Source organism: Colias croceus, chromosome 8 (genome assembly GCF_905220415.1).
Source record: "Colias croceus chromosome 8, ilColCroc2.1".
Lineage (NCBI taxonomy): Eukaryota > Metazoa > Arthropoda > Insecta > Lepidoptera > Pieridae > Colias > Colias croceus.
In genome coordinates, this window is record NC_059544.1 from 9,347,836 (window position 1) to 9,362,715 (window position 14,880).

Genomic DNA, 14,880 nt, shown 5'->3' on the forward strand with positions numbered 1-14,880 from the left:
TCTTCCTACTAACTGTTTTAAGTCCAGTTCACTTTGTACAGAGCTACGAGTGTCTTGTAACTTTCAACGAAATTATGTTTCTTATTGTATCTGGTAAATCGTCACGATAGATGACAATGTTAATTTGTAACTTTTGTTTTTAATATACCGTCAACCACTTTTATCACTTTTACGCAAAAAGTTTCCAATGTTAATTTTAATAATAAATCATGATGTATAACGCGTATTCGTCCACAAATCAGATTGTTTTTGATAACTTAAGCACCACTAATAAAAACTTCCAACAAGATATACTATTTCAATTAGATATTTTGAATTTAATTTGTAACCCGCTTGATCAAACACGTACGCTTCACACTGACGTAAGCGACTGACTGTGTTGGTGTTATCAAGTTTGGGTCGCTGGCTAAGACATGCTGGACATTTCCAAGAAGACTTCTTTTCAGGTAACATGGCATAAAATCTCTTATCGTTGGTTCCAGCCCACTGCAAGTCATACGCTAAAGAACATAGGGAGCATCTAAGGAAGTGAGTACCTTTAATAAGGTTTCGACACCCACTACAAACATTCGACATAGTGATCAGAGTAGTGTATATATATTCTTTATTTACTGTTAAAAAAAAATGTCTATATCTTTTTTCTTCTTAATTATTCCCTTGTAAACAGTATTACATATTTATATGAGCAAAAAATACGGGAAAAGAAAAAAAAATCTAGATGTACGGCGATGATTTGAACCAGCGTCCATCAGGTTATAAGTACGGGACTGAGTCAATACAGCTACAGACACTTATACGTCTTACGTTGAAATTTATGCTCTAATTGTTCGAGTAATTCTTAGATAAAAACAGTTCATAGCAGCGTGGTCCATGATGGTGGTCACGAAGTCACTCTCGAACAGCGATGATCGAAGTGAAAAAATAGGCGGTTCATCCTAAGGAGCGCTGGGGCAGTGAACTCTCATAAATAATTATTATAATAAAGTTGTGCTCATTCATTTAACAATTAATATATCTTTAATTTAAAATTAAATTTATCGTATACCTAAACTCCAATACGAATATCAAATGCCTAAATACGGAATCCAATAAGAGTGAAAGAGAAATTTTGCGACAGTCCTGCGGAGGTCCTGCGCGAAACCGCGATGTTGCCGCATCGCATGACAGCAGCAATTGCGCGCGACAAGCGCGCGACGTTGCCAGTTGCCACTCCTATATTATAAACAAACAATAAAAATACGCTCGCGAAAGCAAATTCAGGGATTTTCTAATTATTAATTGATAATCATTGAATTCGTTTTGAAATGGCCTGTACTTTATAATTTTTAGTGTTTAAATAGACATTTATAATGTGGTGCTCATTTTTTTTTGTTATGAATTTACTACGCTACTGTATTTTCTTTGTTTTAGTTCAATAATTGAACACCCGTACAATTTTGTCACGAGCCGCCTCTTGCCTTTATAATATTTTACGTTTTATATTTTACGTTTTAATTTACGTTTTTTGCGTATTATATTTTACGTCAAGATACCATAAGATACTATTTGGCACATTGATTTTTTTTAGAAGCGACATCTAGTTGAGACAAGAACCATTCAATTATAAAAAAATGCCAAATGATACTGCGAGTGACATCTATCGACTAAATTGGGAACTGAGAAACGAATTACGCTGTTTACTATGGCTATGATAAGTCCTCTAGATATTTATTGGGTCCATGTTTTTGTATTAGATTATTATATATAAAGTAAATGCTTAAATATTTTCAATATTCTTTAAATTAACGAAAGAAATAATAAGAACATAGTTACAAAAATACTGCTTTCAATGTTTTAGAGAAAGGCTTTGTTATTTCGGGTATTATTATCACGTAACATGTGATTTATTAGAGCTAGCGCACAAGAGCAACTTTTGTCTCTCCCATCACCTCTATGGGCTAGTAAGAAAGTGCGCGAACGTAGCGACGCAACTCCCCATAGAGTTGATGGGAGAGACACAATAGTTGCGGAGACAAAAGTTGCTCTTGCGCGCTAGGTCTTATAAACCGTTTGATTTTACCGTTTGTTGCTTGTTTGCTGCTTTGTTTTTTAATGTATGTTAATAAATTCTAAAGAAACCTTTTTGTCGACGAACGCTTGCCGTTAAGTTTTAGAATAGTTAACATCTACAAAAAATGTGTTTTGAGTCAAGAAGGAGAGAAGAGATCATAAATATTAATTATTGAGATTATTAATCAGTAATAAATATTATTATTCTATTAATATCTTGTAAAACAATATGAGAAATAAAGACAAGCTATGCATCTCTTTCATTTACTTTAAATGATGTGAGATGACATTATGTTTATTATTTATCCTTCAATTTGAATTCTTTATTCATAAACTGACCTTAACCAACTTAACTAATAAGTTATGTAAGTTCTAACTTGTAGTTAACAGTTTATTCTATTATTATGTTTGAGACGGCCTTTTTATAAAGAAAGAGCGTCTGTGCCGAGCACACGGGTCAGAAGTGAAATTTCTTTGGCAATATTCGAATATACCAAAATATTGTGACTTTTTCAAGTGAAACTTCTTTAGGCGCGCTTTTTTTTATAATTTCAAGGTCGCGTCCTGGCAATACCGTCACGTCATGGAGTCAGGCGACGATTCGGCACAGACGCTCTTTTTTTGGTTACACATAAAAAATCTCACCGCGTAATCTAAGTGTTTTAAAATAATAATAATTATCTGTGAAAGTGAAGAATGTTTGTGGTGCTAAGATTTAATTTGCACGACTTAAATTGAAATTAAAAACCCATCAAAACATTCCGTTATGCCATGTAATTATGATCAATATCGTTATTTTCAATAATTCATTTATAATTTATTTTTTACCCGACTGCCAAAGAAGGAGGGTAATGTTTTTCGAGTGTATGTAAGTATGTATGTATGTCTTTTCCTTTGTGACCACCTGTAGCCTAAACGGCTTGATGGATTTTGATGTATGAGGTATCGTTAGATTTGTCTTGATTACGGGAGTGTCATAGGATACATTTTATCCTAAAAGTCCCACGGGATAAAGACATAATAATATTTTTTCTAAATTTCCCTTTAAAAAAATATGTATGCGGTATCATTAGATTCATTTCAATCACTCTTTTTTTAGTGTGCAGTCGGGTATTTTGTTTTTTCCTCAAACACGTAAGATATTTTATGTTGTTAACTTCCGGTTTTATTTCATAACTCGTCCAATACATGTAACAGAAGTTATTGTAATTTATTTTTTTAAACCTTTTTCTACTATTATTTAAATGAATGTATTTTAATCTAAATAGGAAATGTTGTAAAGTGACCAGAATAATGTAGAACTTAGGCTTAATCAATAAATATAACAAGAGTCGAAAAAAATGGCATCGTAAATTGAAGCGTATCTGCTATATCTTTTGTAATTCAAGCTTTAATGTGCAAGGGAGAAAGCTTATCATCATTTTTATTGATTCGAATCATACACATATTAATATTTCTTTCATAATTGTAATTAAATAGAAATTATTATTAAAAACTATTTTATAATAAATAAACGCTAAAAGCTATGGAAAATAGATAGTATAAAATCAATTGATTTTTAATACTGGCAGCATAAACGTGCACTTAACTATACAAATATATGAAAACATATCTAAATGATTACCATTCGTAGTTGTGATACATGTAAGTGCAAGAAATAGTTAAATATATACACATAATAAATAAGAAGTTAAATACGTCACAGTCACCTTAATAGTACCTACACTATGTGCTTTTAAATGGGTAAAAAATAAATTAAAAAAAAAACAAATAGGCATGTTGAAATGTTCCTTAGTATATAATTGATGTTTATTGTATTTTTTAATACATTTATGTACCTACTTTCTTAAAGCAATTTAAACCTTCTGTATTTGAGATACAGACTGGAGGTGAAATTAGATTTTTAGATCGATTGATTTATGAATTAAAAATATATATGTGGTGTTTTTACTTACTTATAATTTAAAAATGTATTGATTTGTATTTGCATAATATTAACTGCCGTTAATATTCTTTTGAAAAAAAATACCACGTTTTGATGCCTCAAAACGTGGTATTTTTTTTTCAAAAGAATTTCATACAAGACCATAATAAAACTTGAATATTTATTTCTTCGACTAGACTTCTTTTAGAAGCACTTTGAACGATTTTAATTTTTTAACTTTTAAAATTTATCATTGCGCAATCTTGCTCTTTTCTATCCGTGTTTTTATCAGAATAATTTGAAGTAAATTTACTACAGGTTTCATGCAAATATATATCGATATGAAATTAAACATACTTAGTTCTTATCATGCAGGTAATAAGATTCAGATTTCTATTTTCGTAATACGTACCTATGGTATGTTTAGTAGATGTTATTGCTGATTATAGGTATTTTTGAATGTGATATCGCAAATTATATTAGGACGTTATAGTTAAGTAAGTAACCATTTTAGTTTTATGCTTATCATCTAATTTTAAGTGTATGCTTATTTATATTTGATTTTGGACTTGTTAGATTAAGTTTGTAATTTATCGTTTAATCTGTATGGTGTTTAATCGATCAAATAAATTATGATATAGTACAAATATTTGTTGTTTTATTTCCATAATTCCTATAATATCCTTAGTCACTAGTCACATGCTCTGTCTATAACAGGGTTACAATGAGGTAGCAATTTGAAAATTTTTAATGTTTCTATATTAAGTATTGATAATAGTATTGATATGTGATTAGGGTTATATAAATTGTAAATCAATAGAAAATCCTAAGGGTATCCGTATAGCGATCAATGATCATGAGCAGTTTTTAAATGGTCAATAGATATTACAGGCGGCAAGTAACTGTAGCGCTGAGTGAAATGTGGAGAAGATTATCATTGCGTTTGGTAACTGTCGCACCCGTCATGTTATTATTACACAGATACCTTATTTTAGACCTCTGCGCAGGTTCAAACTCAAACTCAAACATTCATTTATTCAATTAGACTACTATTTAGTAGCACTTTCGAATCGTCATTACATAATTATTTTAACATTTACCACCGATTCGGAAAGCAGTTATCTATGGAGAAGAATCGGCAAGAAACTCCATAGTTGCTCTTTTAAAATCATGTAAATATTACAATATATGAAACTTATATCTAACTACATAATATATCATAATATGCCAATGAACTGTCTTGTGGTTTTTACGCGACAACCCTCCATGGGTTTTTATCGTCCATATATTCCTGAATATTGTAGTACGCTCTCTGAACTAATACATTTTTAATATAAGTTTTAAATTTAGAACTACTAAACTCTTTAGGTTTGGGCGCTATATAAATTTTCCTCAGTGGCTTGCAATTATAACGTACAAGGCGTATGTATCTGCGCAAACACGTGTGCACTCTTCTACACTAATATTATAAAGAGGAAAACTTTGTTTGTTTGTTTTTTTGTTTGATTGTAACGAATAGGCTCATAAACTACTGGACTCGTTTTTAAAAATTCTTTCACCATTCAAAAGCTACATTATCCACGAGTAACATAGGCTAGGTTTTATCCCGGAAATCCCACGGGAACGGGAACTATGCGGGTTTTTCTTTGAAAACGCGGGCGAAGCCGCAGGCGGAAAGCTAGTTTGTAATAACCTCATAGTCTGATACATGCGACACAAGCAGCTATGTTCTCTATTTTTATAACTGCTAGACTTATCTGCTAGAGTACTAACGGCTGGTTTTTGAATTATTTGACGACAATGTCTTAAAACCATGCTTAATTTTTTTTTGTTTCTTTAAGCGTTTTCAAACCTTAATCAAATCAATTTGCAATTCAGAACTGGCTGTAAGTATTGCATAATGTCATTAAAATTATAAAGCCAGTTATTAATTTAAGCAGTAATTGTATTACGGGCACAACAGTACCCATGTTGACCTATGCATTTTACCCCTCCACGTTTCAGTGAGCGCTATAGTTATTTGTCTCTACTTATATTTAAATACTAGCTGTGCCCTGCGGGCTTACCCGCATTTTTTTGTGTGGTGTCTCTCAATGTTAGCCAGAAGGGCTTCTACATTTTAACGCGGACGCGATACCCTCATTGCGCCGCTCCTATTGGTCGATAGTGGTGATGATATATAAGCCTTCCTCTATAAATGGACTATCTAACAGTAAAATATTTTTTCAAATCGGACCGATGGTTTCTGATATTAGCGCGTTCAAGCAAGCAAACAAACAAACGAACTCTTCAGCTTTATAATATAAGCCCAGATAATATAATATTATTCTAGTAATATTAGTATAGAAGTTTAGATAGGTTTTTTCTGTACGAGAGAGATATGATAAAATATATTATGTTTTGAACATCTACGTCACAACTCACATGGATTTTCCAAAAAAACAGCGTTTATTCAGTCAGCCTTTAATAAATGTCATGTAAAAATAATCACAATATGACAATGATTTACCGTCTAAGGCTTAAATATATATTTGCTATCATAAGGTACATGTGTTTATGTTTAAGGGTGCTTTTCCACCAATAATGTGCGAGGAATGTGTTTGTAAATTAAACCAATAGTATCACTTCAAACGCCAAGCGCATCAAAGTTCAAGCTAAATAAAGCAATATGATTGGTTTTTTATAAACACATTCCTCGCTACACATCCTCGCGCATTATCCGCGCTCGGTGGAAAACCACCCTTAATGATAAATGTAAATCGCACGCAACAAACATGCAACTTTTACAATATAGCGATATTAAACACCAAATCTAAGTATAAAATGCCTAAATAATATTGATTTTAATATTTACCTCATTTTATAATAATTTATTTAATATTTTAGCCTAAGCGCGCACCACGACTTTATGCAGCGTGATTATTTTATCGCAGAAATACAACGTATGAGTTACTATGACAATGCGCGCACATGCGATTAAATAATCGCAGCGATTTTAAAATTGTGATTTGTCACATTTTGCTGCGACTGCTCGCGACGCGATTGTCGCGAAAATGAAATGCAGAATATGAAATTGTATGGTACCACGCGCACTGCGATAATAAAATCACACACTCGGACCCGGCCGGCACTTCACTTGTGTTTCGTCTGTCCAACAGTAAACATCGTAGTGGTATAGGTAGGTACTGTTTGGTAAACATAAATTCAGTAATCTGTCAAAGGTTTGAATTTATTAATTTATTTAACACTTTATTGTACAAGAAACAAAATATACATAAAGGTTACAATAATAAAAAATAAAAAAGCACAAAGGGCGGCCTTTTGGCGGAATTTTCTTTCTATAATAGCTAAAGAATTTTTTGGGATACATCCGAAGTTCATTGTATTTCTGACTAGCTTTCCACCCGCGGCATCGCCCGCGCAGTCAAAGAAAAACCTGCATAGTTCCCGTTCCCGTGTGATTTCCGGGATAAAACCGATCCTATGTCCTTTCTTGGGTATCAAAATATCTCTATATACCAAATTTTCAGACAGACAGAGTTACTTTCGCATTTATAATATTAGTATGGATAAAATAAACTTTTGACAATTCTATCTGCTGTAAAAGAATGAGTCCAATATAGACGAATTTTCTTTTTTTTTTTCTTCTTATCCTCCGAAGTAGTAAATAAAGACAAGCAACTTGTACGAAATCCATGATGAAAGTGAGTAAGGATCACTATTAAATTATCGCTGTGCGCGCACCGTACTCTCTGCGATTTTCTACAGCGCGATTTTGAAATCGTGTCGCAAAAATTAAAATCGTGGTGCGCGCTTAGCCTTAAGCTTGGCATTGAAAAGATATTTGTGCCTGTTTATTTTTGAATTACATGATTTTTACCAAACATCTTATTGCTTCCTTTTGACAAGTTTCATCAATATTACTCTAACATTTTTGGAAGTCAATCAAACGGAAAGGCACATTTTTTATCTATTTATAAATATACCACAATATATAAGGTACAAATCTACCACATAAATATACCACAGCATCAAACGTTAAAAGTGAAATTCATTATTTTTTCTAAAATGACAATATTTTTGAACGAAAGAATAAAAAATACAATATAATATGACTAATCATTTTTTGATATGTCGAGTTAAATAATGTATGAAAAAATCAAATGATGGTACTACAGTGCACCAAAACACACAAATTTAAACCTAAAAATAACGCCCTGTATATAAATAAATGGTGATTTAATTGGATTTATTAAAGGTTTTCTTGCGCTGAAATAAGTCGTAGAACTCGTCATTTCATAAATAGACTTGATTTGGTAGTTGTATAATATGACTGGAAATATGTGACTGGAACCAAGATGGCAAAAAATATGACAAGATGAAAAAACTCATAATAAATAAAATACATTGACAAATTGGATGTAAATTACAAATAATCAATTTCATTTATTTGTATAGACTTACATCATGTTTGCCTTTCACACAAAAAATTAAAAAATATTTTACAAAAAGACGTATTCTACAACTACCCTCCATTTCAACAAAAAAAAATGTCATAAAATTACAAAATGTGATATCCCCTTTTACATGTACATTTAACGGTACGTTGTTCCCGTTTCCACACAAATGCATAAAATACAATGTTTATCATCTGGTTTTGTCGATGACGTCAGCGCTGTGACGAACGAAGCGGAACATTCCGTTCGATATCGCTACTACTGGTGAGAACAGACGGAGAGGGTATTCGCTGTAACGGATAGACAAAAAAAAAATAAATTTATGTAGTTAGGCAAGTTTATTTTATAGTATTGCAGTAATTGTTAATTTTATTTAGAGTAAAAATAAATTGATAAAACATTTAATAATAGTATTTCTTGTTCTGAGAGAAGGAATTTAGAACCTTAAGTTGTTACGATTCAGTATTTTAAATATTATAATATCTGAATAATCAATATTGTCAATTACGTTCATATTGTTAAGTACGTAAGGCACATACAAATTATATAAAAACAAGATTTACTATTTAGCTTTACTCGCGATTTTCACGTTTTTATGTCGCGGCCACACTATGCTCCTCGTCCTGCCCCCCTAGCCTAGTGGCTTTCTGTTTGCGTAGCGTTCAATAGAATAGACTACGAATGTATGAGATTGACGTAAACTGTAGATACGTTTATCTACAGCTTACGTCAATCTCATACATTCGTAGTCTATTCTATTGAACGCTACGCTAACAGAAAACCACTTGGCTAGGGGGGCTGCTCATCGCGCTGCCGTTATTCGCCGCGACATTGCCCTCTCTGGCCACACACTGCTCTACTCGCGCGATCAATCGCGACGCTCCTCATTTCGCACTCGTATTGCCGGTCCTTTGACTCGCGCGCAAATACCGACAAAATAGGGAGCAGTGAGCAGGACGATGAGCACGACGAGTGGCATGACGAGTAACGTGACCACACTATGTCGCTGCCTACTTTCCTCGTTACTTCCAATACCACTCGTCGAGTGTGTGGCCGCGGCATTACGTAAACGAGAAACAAACATCTTAACATACAAACAGTCATTAATACTATTATGTTGCACTAACCTTCCTGTGACTGGCGTGGCTTCATTCCCGCTCAAAATGAAAACAGGGAAAAATATTGAAAACACGCAACCACTGAAAAGATACAAATAAACATCTTTAATATATATAAATCTCGTGTCACAATGTTTGTCCTCAATGGACTCCTAAACCACTTAACCGATTATAATAAAATTCGCACACCATGTGCAGTTCGATCCAACTTGAGAGATAGGATAGGTTTTATCCCGGAAATCCCTCGGGAACGGGAACTATGCGGGTTTTTCTTTGAAAACGCGGGCGAAGCCGCGGGCGGAAAGCTAGTTATATTATAGATAAAAGTATGTGATAGATAATTCTATATTGCAAAATTTATATACCATTTTATATGTAGAAAGTACATATTTATAAGCATACAAACCTAATAATATAAGACTGGGGTATTTGCGTCAACACAGCCAAGGGTAGACCGAACCCGAGGAAATACGGCCAATTCGTTTCTATGAAAGTCAGCCGCTTATGTAGCTCCCAGCCCATGTTGAACCATTTGTACTCAAAAGAGTACAAGGAGTAGAGTAGACACATGTGCACGAGGCATAGTAGCTCGCCGATGTACGTTATTGGTAACATACTGACTAGCATGCTCTGGAAATAAGATAGATTTAATTATTTTTCTTTTCTTGGAACTTATGTCAATGATTTTAGATATATTGCTCCTAGACTATGAACCACTTGTACTCAAACGAGTACATTGAAGTGTAAAAATTAAAGGTCATAAAAATAGATGGTCTTAACTCAACTCTTATGTAATAAAAAGTATAAGTTAAAATGGATTTTTAAATCATTCATGAAATAAAGAACATATGGCAATACAATTGCCTAATCTCTCATTTTTTCATAAAAACAGATATTTTTAAGATTGTGTTGAGAACGATCTTATCAAATATTCTTACCTGAACTAAAAATAAGGCTTGCACCAATAAGCTGAATAGTGAGTCAGCGATAATTTTGCTCACACTCGACATGAATTGTGGCCGACCGCGCCTGTGTCTATACGCCGAGTCTGCTATGTCCTGTTTAATAATAATTTTTATTTAATAATAATTAATAAATTATTTTGGTGCTGGGTATTATTTAATATTCAATTATTTATTTACTTAAACCTGTATTATTCGCTAGGTAGCGATCTCTTCCAGACTATAAAATATATGTTGCGTTATAATTTGGAGAAGATGCAGGTCGCAATTTGATATTTTTATTATAATAAATATCATTTGCATGTTTTATATTGCATGCATTCGTGATTGAAAATGTATTTGGTAAATTAGCGTGATAAAAGGAAAATATTATATAATATCATTCATCATCATGACATGCAGGAATGTACTAAAAATATGTCCTATGTGTTGTGTTGTATTCGTAATTATTAAATCCCTAAATGAAATGATGTAAATATCTTTCTACATATTGAAACCATTTATGTAATGCTTTTAATTTGATAATTTGCAATTTAGTTATGACAATGCGACTAGTAACTATCTGTCTGTAATTCGTATATTCTTGACGCCTCAACCACTGAACCGATTACGACGAAATTTGGTACACAGATAGCTTTAGACCTTAGAAAGAACATAGGATGAGATTTGCATCGGAAATCCCACGGAAACGGAGACTATGCGCTATTCCTTTGACTACAGGGGAGTAAAACGTTTAAAATTGTAATTAAAAAAATACTACTAACCTGAAACCACAAACTATTCACCAGCTTGCTCAACAGAAACAGTGGTAACACCCATATCATTCGAAACGTCATAGACAGGAAGGGTTGTATCCACGACCATACACTATGTGCTACACCCGGATTGTGCCCAAACACCGCAATCACTAAGTACTTCACCGCTGGGAGTAGCGCATACTCAAACACTAAAATACTGAGCAAGAATATGAAGCCGTTGAGAACGCACGACTGCAACACTCGTGTAAGTACTTTTGATTCTCTGAAAGGTAAGACATGTGATTATGTTTGTATACTATGTGTTTTATTTATTTCTACACCATTTCTAAAGTACAGAAAAATATAAGTGAAGTCCTATGTCACCTAGTGGGGTAAAGGGCAGATGTATTATACTTCTGTTTCACTGATCGATTTTCTTTAGGGACAAGTAGGTGATGAGCCTTCTGTGTCCTGCCAGACCGAGACATTTTTTTCTTCATCTATCCGTATCGAACCGTAACCATAATCGTAACACGTTCTACGCTCGCGCGTTAACCACTGTACCAAGGAGGCGGTCAAAACAGAAATATATGCCACAAGTTAAATAACAAAACATGAATGAATTCGCAGTTTGCACACACTAGTGCAATATGTACCTTGCTATAGTAATATAATATCAATGACTAATTTTGTTGTTGTTCTTATTTATTTGACATTGTTTTATCATACAATTTGCTAGAACGTACAAACAGCAGTGGTGTGTTAAAAAACTGTTTAAAAAATTTCAAAATCGAAAATAGTTATATAAATATAAAATGAAATCAATGAATTCATAATATCAATCAACAATTCATACATAATTTTAATACAAGCAATCATAAAAGATTGCTAGTTTTTTATTGGATTATTGAAATTCAGTAGTTCACCTTGATATACAGGGTTATTTGTAAAACACCGGCAACCTCTCAGGACAAGATAGCTAACATCATAAGTAACAACATTTGTTCTACGACTTTTGGCATAACGCAATAAATTATTTTTAAATGATTTTTTAAGCTTTTATTGTACTCTCCTAACATTTGTAAGTCTATGTTCTATTCATTATCGAAAGGACGACGCGACGCCCCCTTTCCCCTCCCGTTCGCTTCTTGTTTACGTAATGTTTGGAATGCGCGTAGAGTTTATAATATTCAAACGGAAAATTAAGTGAATATTTATTTTTGTATGAAAATAAAATCTAACAAATTATCAAAAGTCGTAGAACAAATGTTATTACTTATGATGTTGGCTATCTTGTCCTGCGAGGTTGCCGGTGTTTTACAAGTAACCCTGTATAGACAAAATGTAACAGTGCAATACTTTTAAATACAAAGAGATTCCTTCCTTTGTTGAACAGATCTAGTTTTCCTACTATAGCTTAATAATATATTATTATGTATAAGCAGATTTATGAAAAAAAATTCTTGGGGTCTGGATGCCAAAATTAATTAAAAATATTTTTTTTTATAAACTCCAGGAGAATTTCAAAATAAATGCTATAGATAAATGTAACTAAAACTATGCTTTTAAGTTTTAAACAGGATTTGAAAGCATGCTAAGCTCAAGCGTAAATATTGACAAATTTCCTTTTTCTAGTTTCCGTGACAACTGTTTCTATTTCCAAAAAGCATAATTAAATATCATGACTAAGAAGCCTATTGATTAAACAACCCTACTCAAGTTTGTTCATCTGATTATGGCTTACAATGCCACAGACATTCTGCATACACATATTAAACTCATTTTCCACATATTTTGTTAGATTTTAAATGTTTTAAGTTTTGAACTAGTCTCCAAATGTTTTAAATTTCATCTTATTAATGAGGCAGAATTAATTTTATTTTTCATTGTTGGTAATCTGGTATTCATCATTTACGCCTTCACAAATTATATGTATGCGTAAATATAAAAATGGTTTCTCAAAAAAACAAACATTTAATATTCAATAGAAGTCACCAATGCCCACCTAGTATACGTGTTAATTAGTTAATTAGCATATTTATATGATCTACATGTATTATTAGTATGAATGATAATGAATGTTGTTTCAGTTTCTAATCTCATTTACCCACTGCTATGATAATGTATTAGATTTGTAGCCAAATACTGCGTATATTATTAATAAAATAATGATTATTAATAAAATAATGTATTTAAATATATTCGTTCTCACTGTTTAACTTTGGGCTGTTTCAATTTCTGTTTCGCGCCGTCAAAATCTGGTTGTGGAGAACGACTTAGTGCTCGCTCATTTATTTCTTTATCTAAATATAGAAGTACAGTTACACCTCGTAAACTGTCTATAAATCCTTTGATAAGCGAAACTGAGAAATTCTGTAACAAAGAAAACAATATGAGTGAACAAACAGCTGTTTTCATTTTATATTAATTTTTACAAAAAGGTACTTACTGTTACGCTTTCCATCTTCGTATACGTGTGCTATCTATAGTCTCATGCTGTGTGATAATTACTTTTCACATTATTATTTCAAATAATTAATTGACGTAATGCAAAATTTTGTTGTAACTTGACTGTCTTCCTGTCTTGTACAAATCTATTGATTTGATTGTCAAATGATTATCAATGTCAATACTCAATTGTCAGAATACAACACAAAACGTCAATCGCAAAATTATTATCATTCGTTCAATTTAAATATAAACAATACAATTTTTTTATTTATATTCATATAATTAAAAATTGCAAATTATACAATAAAACGGCAAATAAATGTTCGAACAAACGTAATTTATTAAAGAACAATTTATTGTTAATGGATGTTTATAGACTCATAAAATAATGGAAAAAAATATTAATAATTTTGAATGGTCAGTGGGTCAACCAAACAACAACCAAACAGTTTATTTTTATTTTATTTTTCAAAGAGAATACAAATACTACATGTACTATTTTTTTTAAATACTTAAGTATATTATATAATAAACGAACAAACAAACCATAAACCAACACCACGAACTAACGATTTAAGCCGCAGATTTAAGCTGTGGATTTAAAAATAAAGACGTGTGGCACTTGGGGACTGCCACGGTAAAGCTATTGCATTTGCATGTTATGCCTTCAAGTCACAACTCCGTGCCCGACGGGTGGGGAGCGTGAGGTTTTTTCGTTACGGAATTTCTCGATTCGATCCCCACGCTCAAGGCCCGCGATAGAAGCTATGTAATAGTTTAAATAAAATGTGAGGGCAAAATTTGGTAAGCCCTTTTTCGTGGCACTTTAATTAATATTGAATTCAATTACATTTGAAACGTTCAAGCCACGTCTAAGCCCTGTTTATGCACTAAGAAAAGCACAAAAGTGAGCGCAACATTGGATACTTTAAATATTTACTGTATAATATAAAAATAAAAATGTTGTGGCTCGAGAGTTGCAAACATTTTCAATGTTTCCATTTTAATTCGTTTCTAAAGGTATGCATTCTATCTTCATGAGCTGTGTTCATGAGAATATTAATTATCTCTATTAGATAAATTATTATTTTTCTGTTCAGTTTTGACATTGAATGACAGTGACAGTGACGTATGATTACAGATAAAAAAGAAAAATAATTAACTGCATTTTGTTAGCGTTAA

General features: G+C 32.4%; 1 protein-coding gene across 1 annotated transcript; it reads right to left on the reverse strand.

Moving 5' to 3' along the window:
* Nucleotides 1–7,799: 7,799 nt before the first annotated feature.
* On the reverse strand, nt 7,800–13,850 carry LOC123693538 (etoposide-induced protein 2.4 homolog). Its single transcript, XM_045638697.1, has 7 exons — nt 13,697–13,850; nt 13,460–13,620; nt 11,275–11,530; nt 10,487–10,606; nt 9,955–10,178; nt 9,558–9,629; nt 7,800–8,720 (listed from the first exon to the last, which is right to left on the reverse strand). The coding sequence occupies exons 1-7, from the start codon at nt 13,709–13,711 to the stop codon at nt 8,621–8,623; spliced, it is 948 nt and encodes a 315-aa protein (XP_045494653.1). The 5' UTR covers nt 13,712–13,850; the 3' UTR covers nt 7,800–8,620.
* Nucleotides 13,851–14,880: the final 1,030 nt, after the last annotated feature.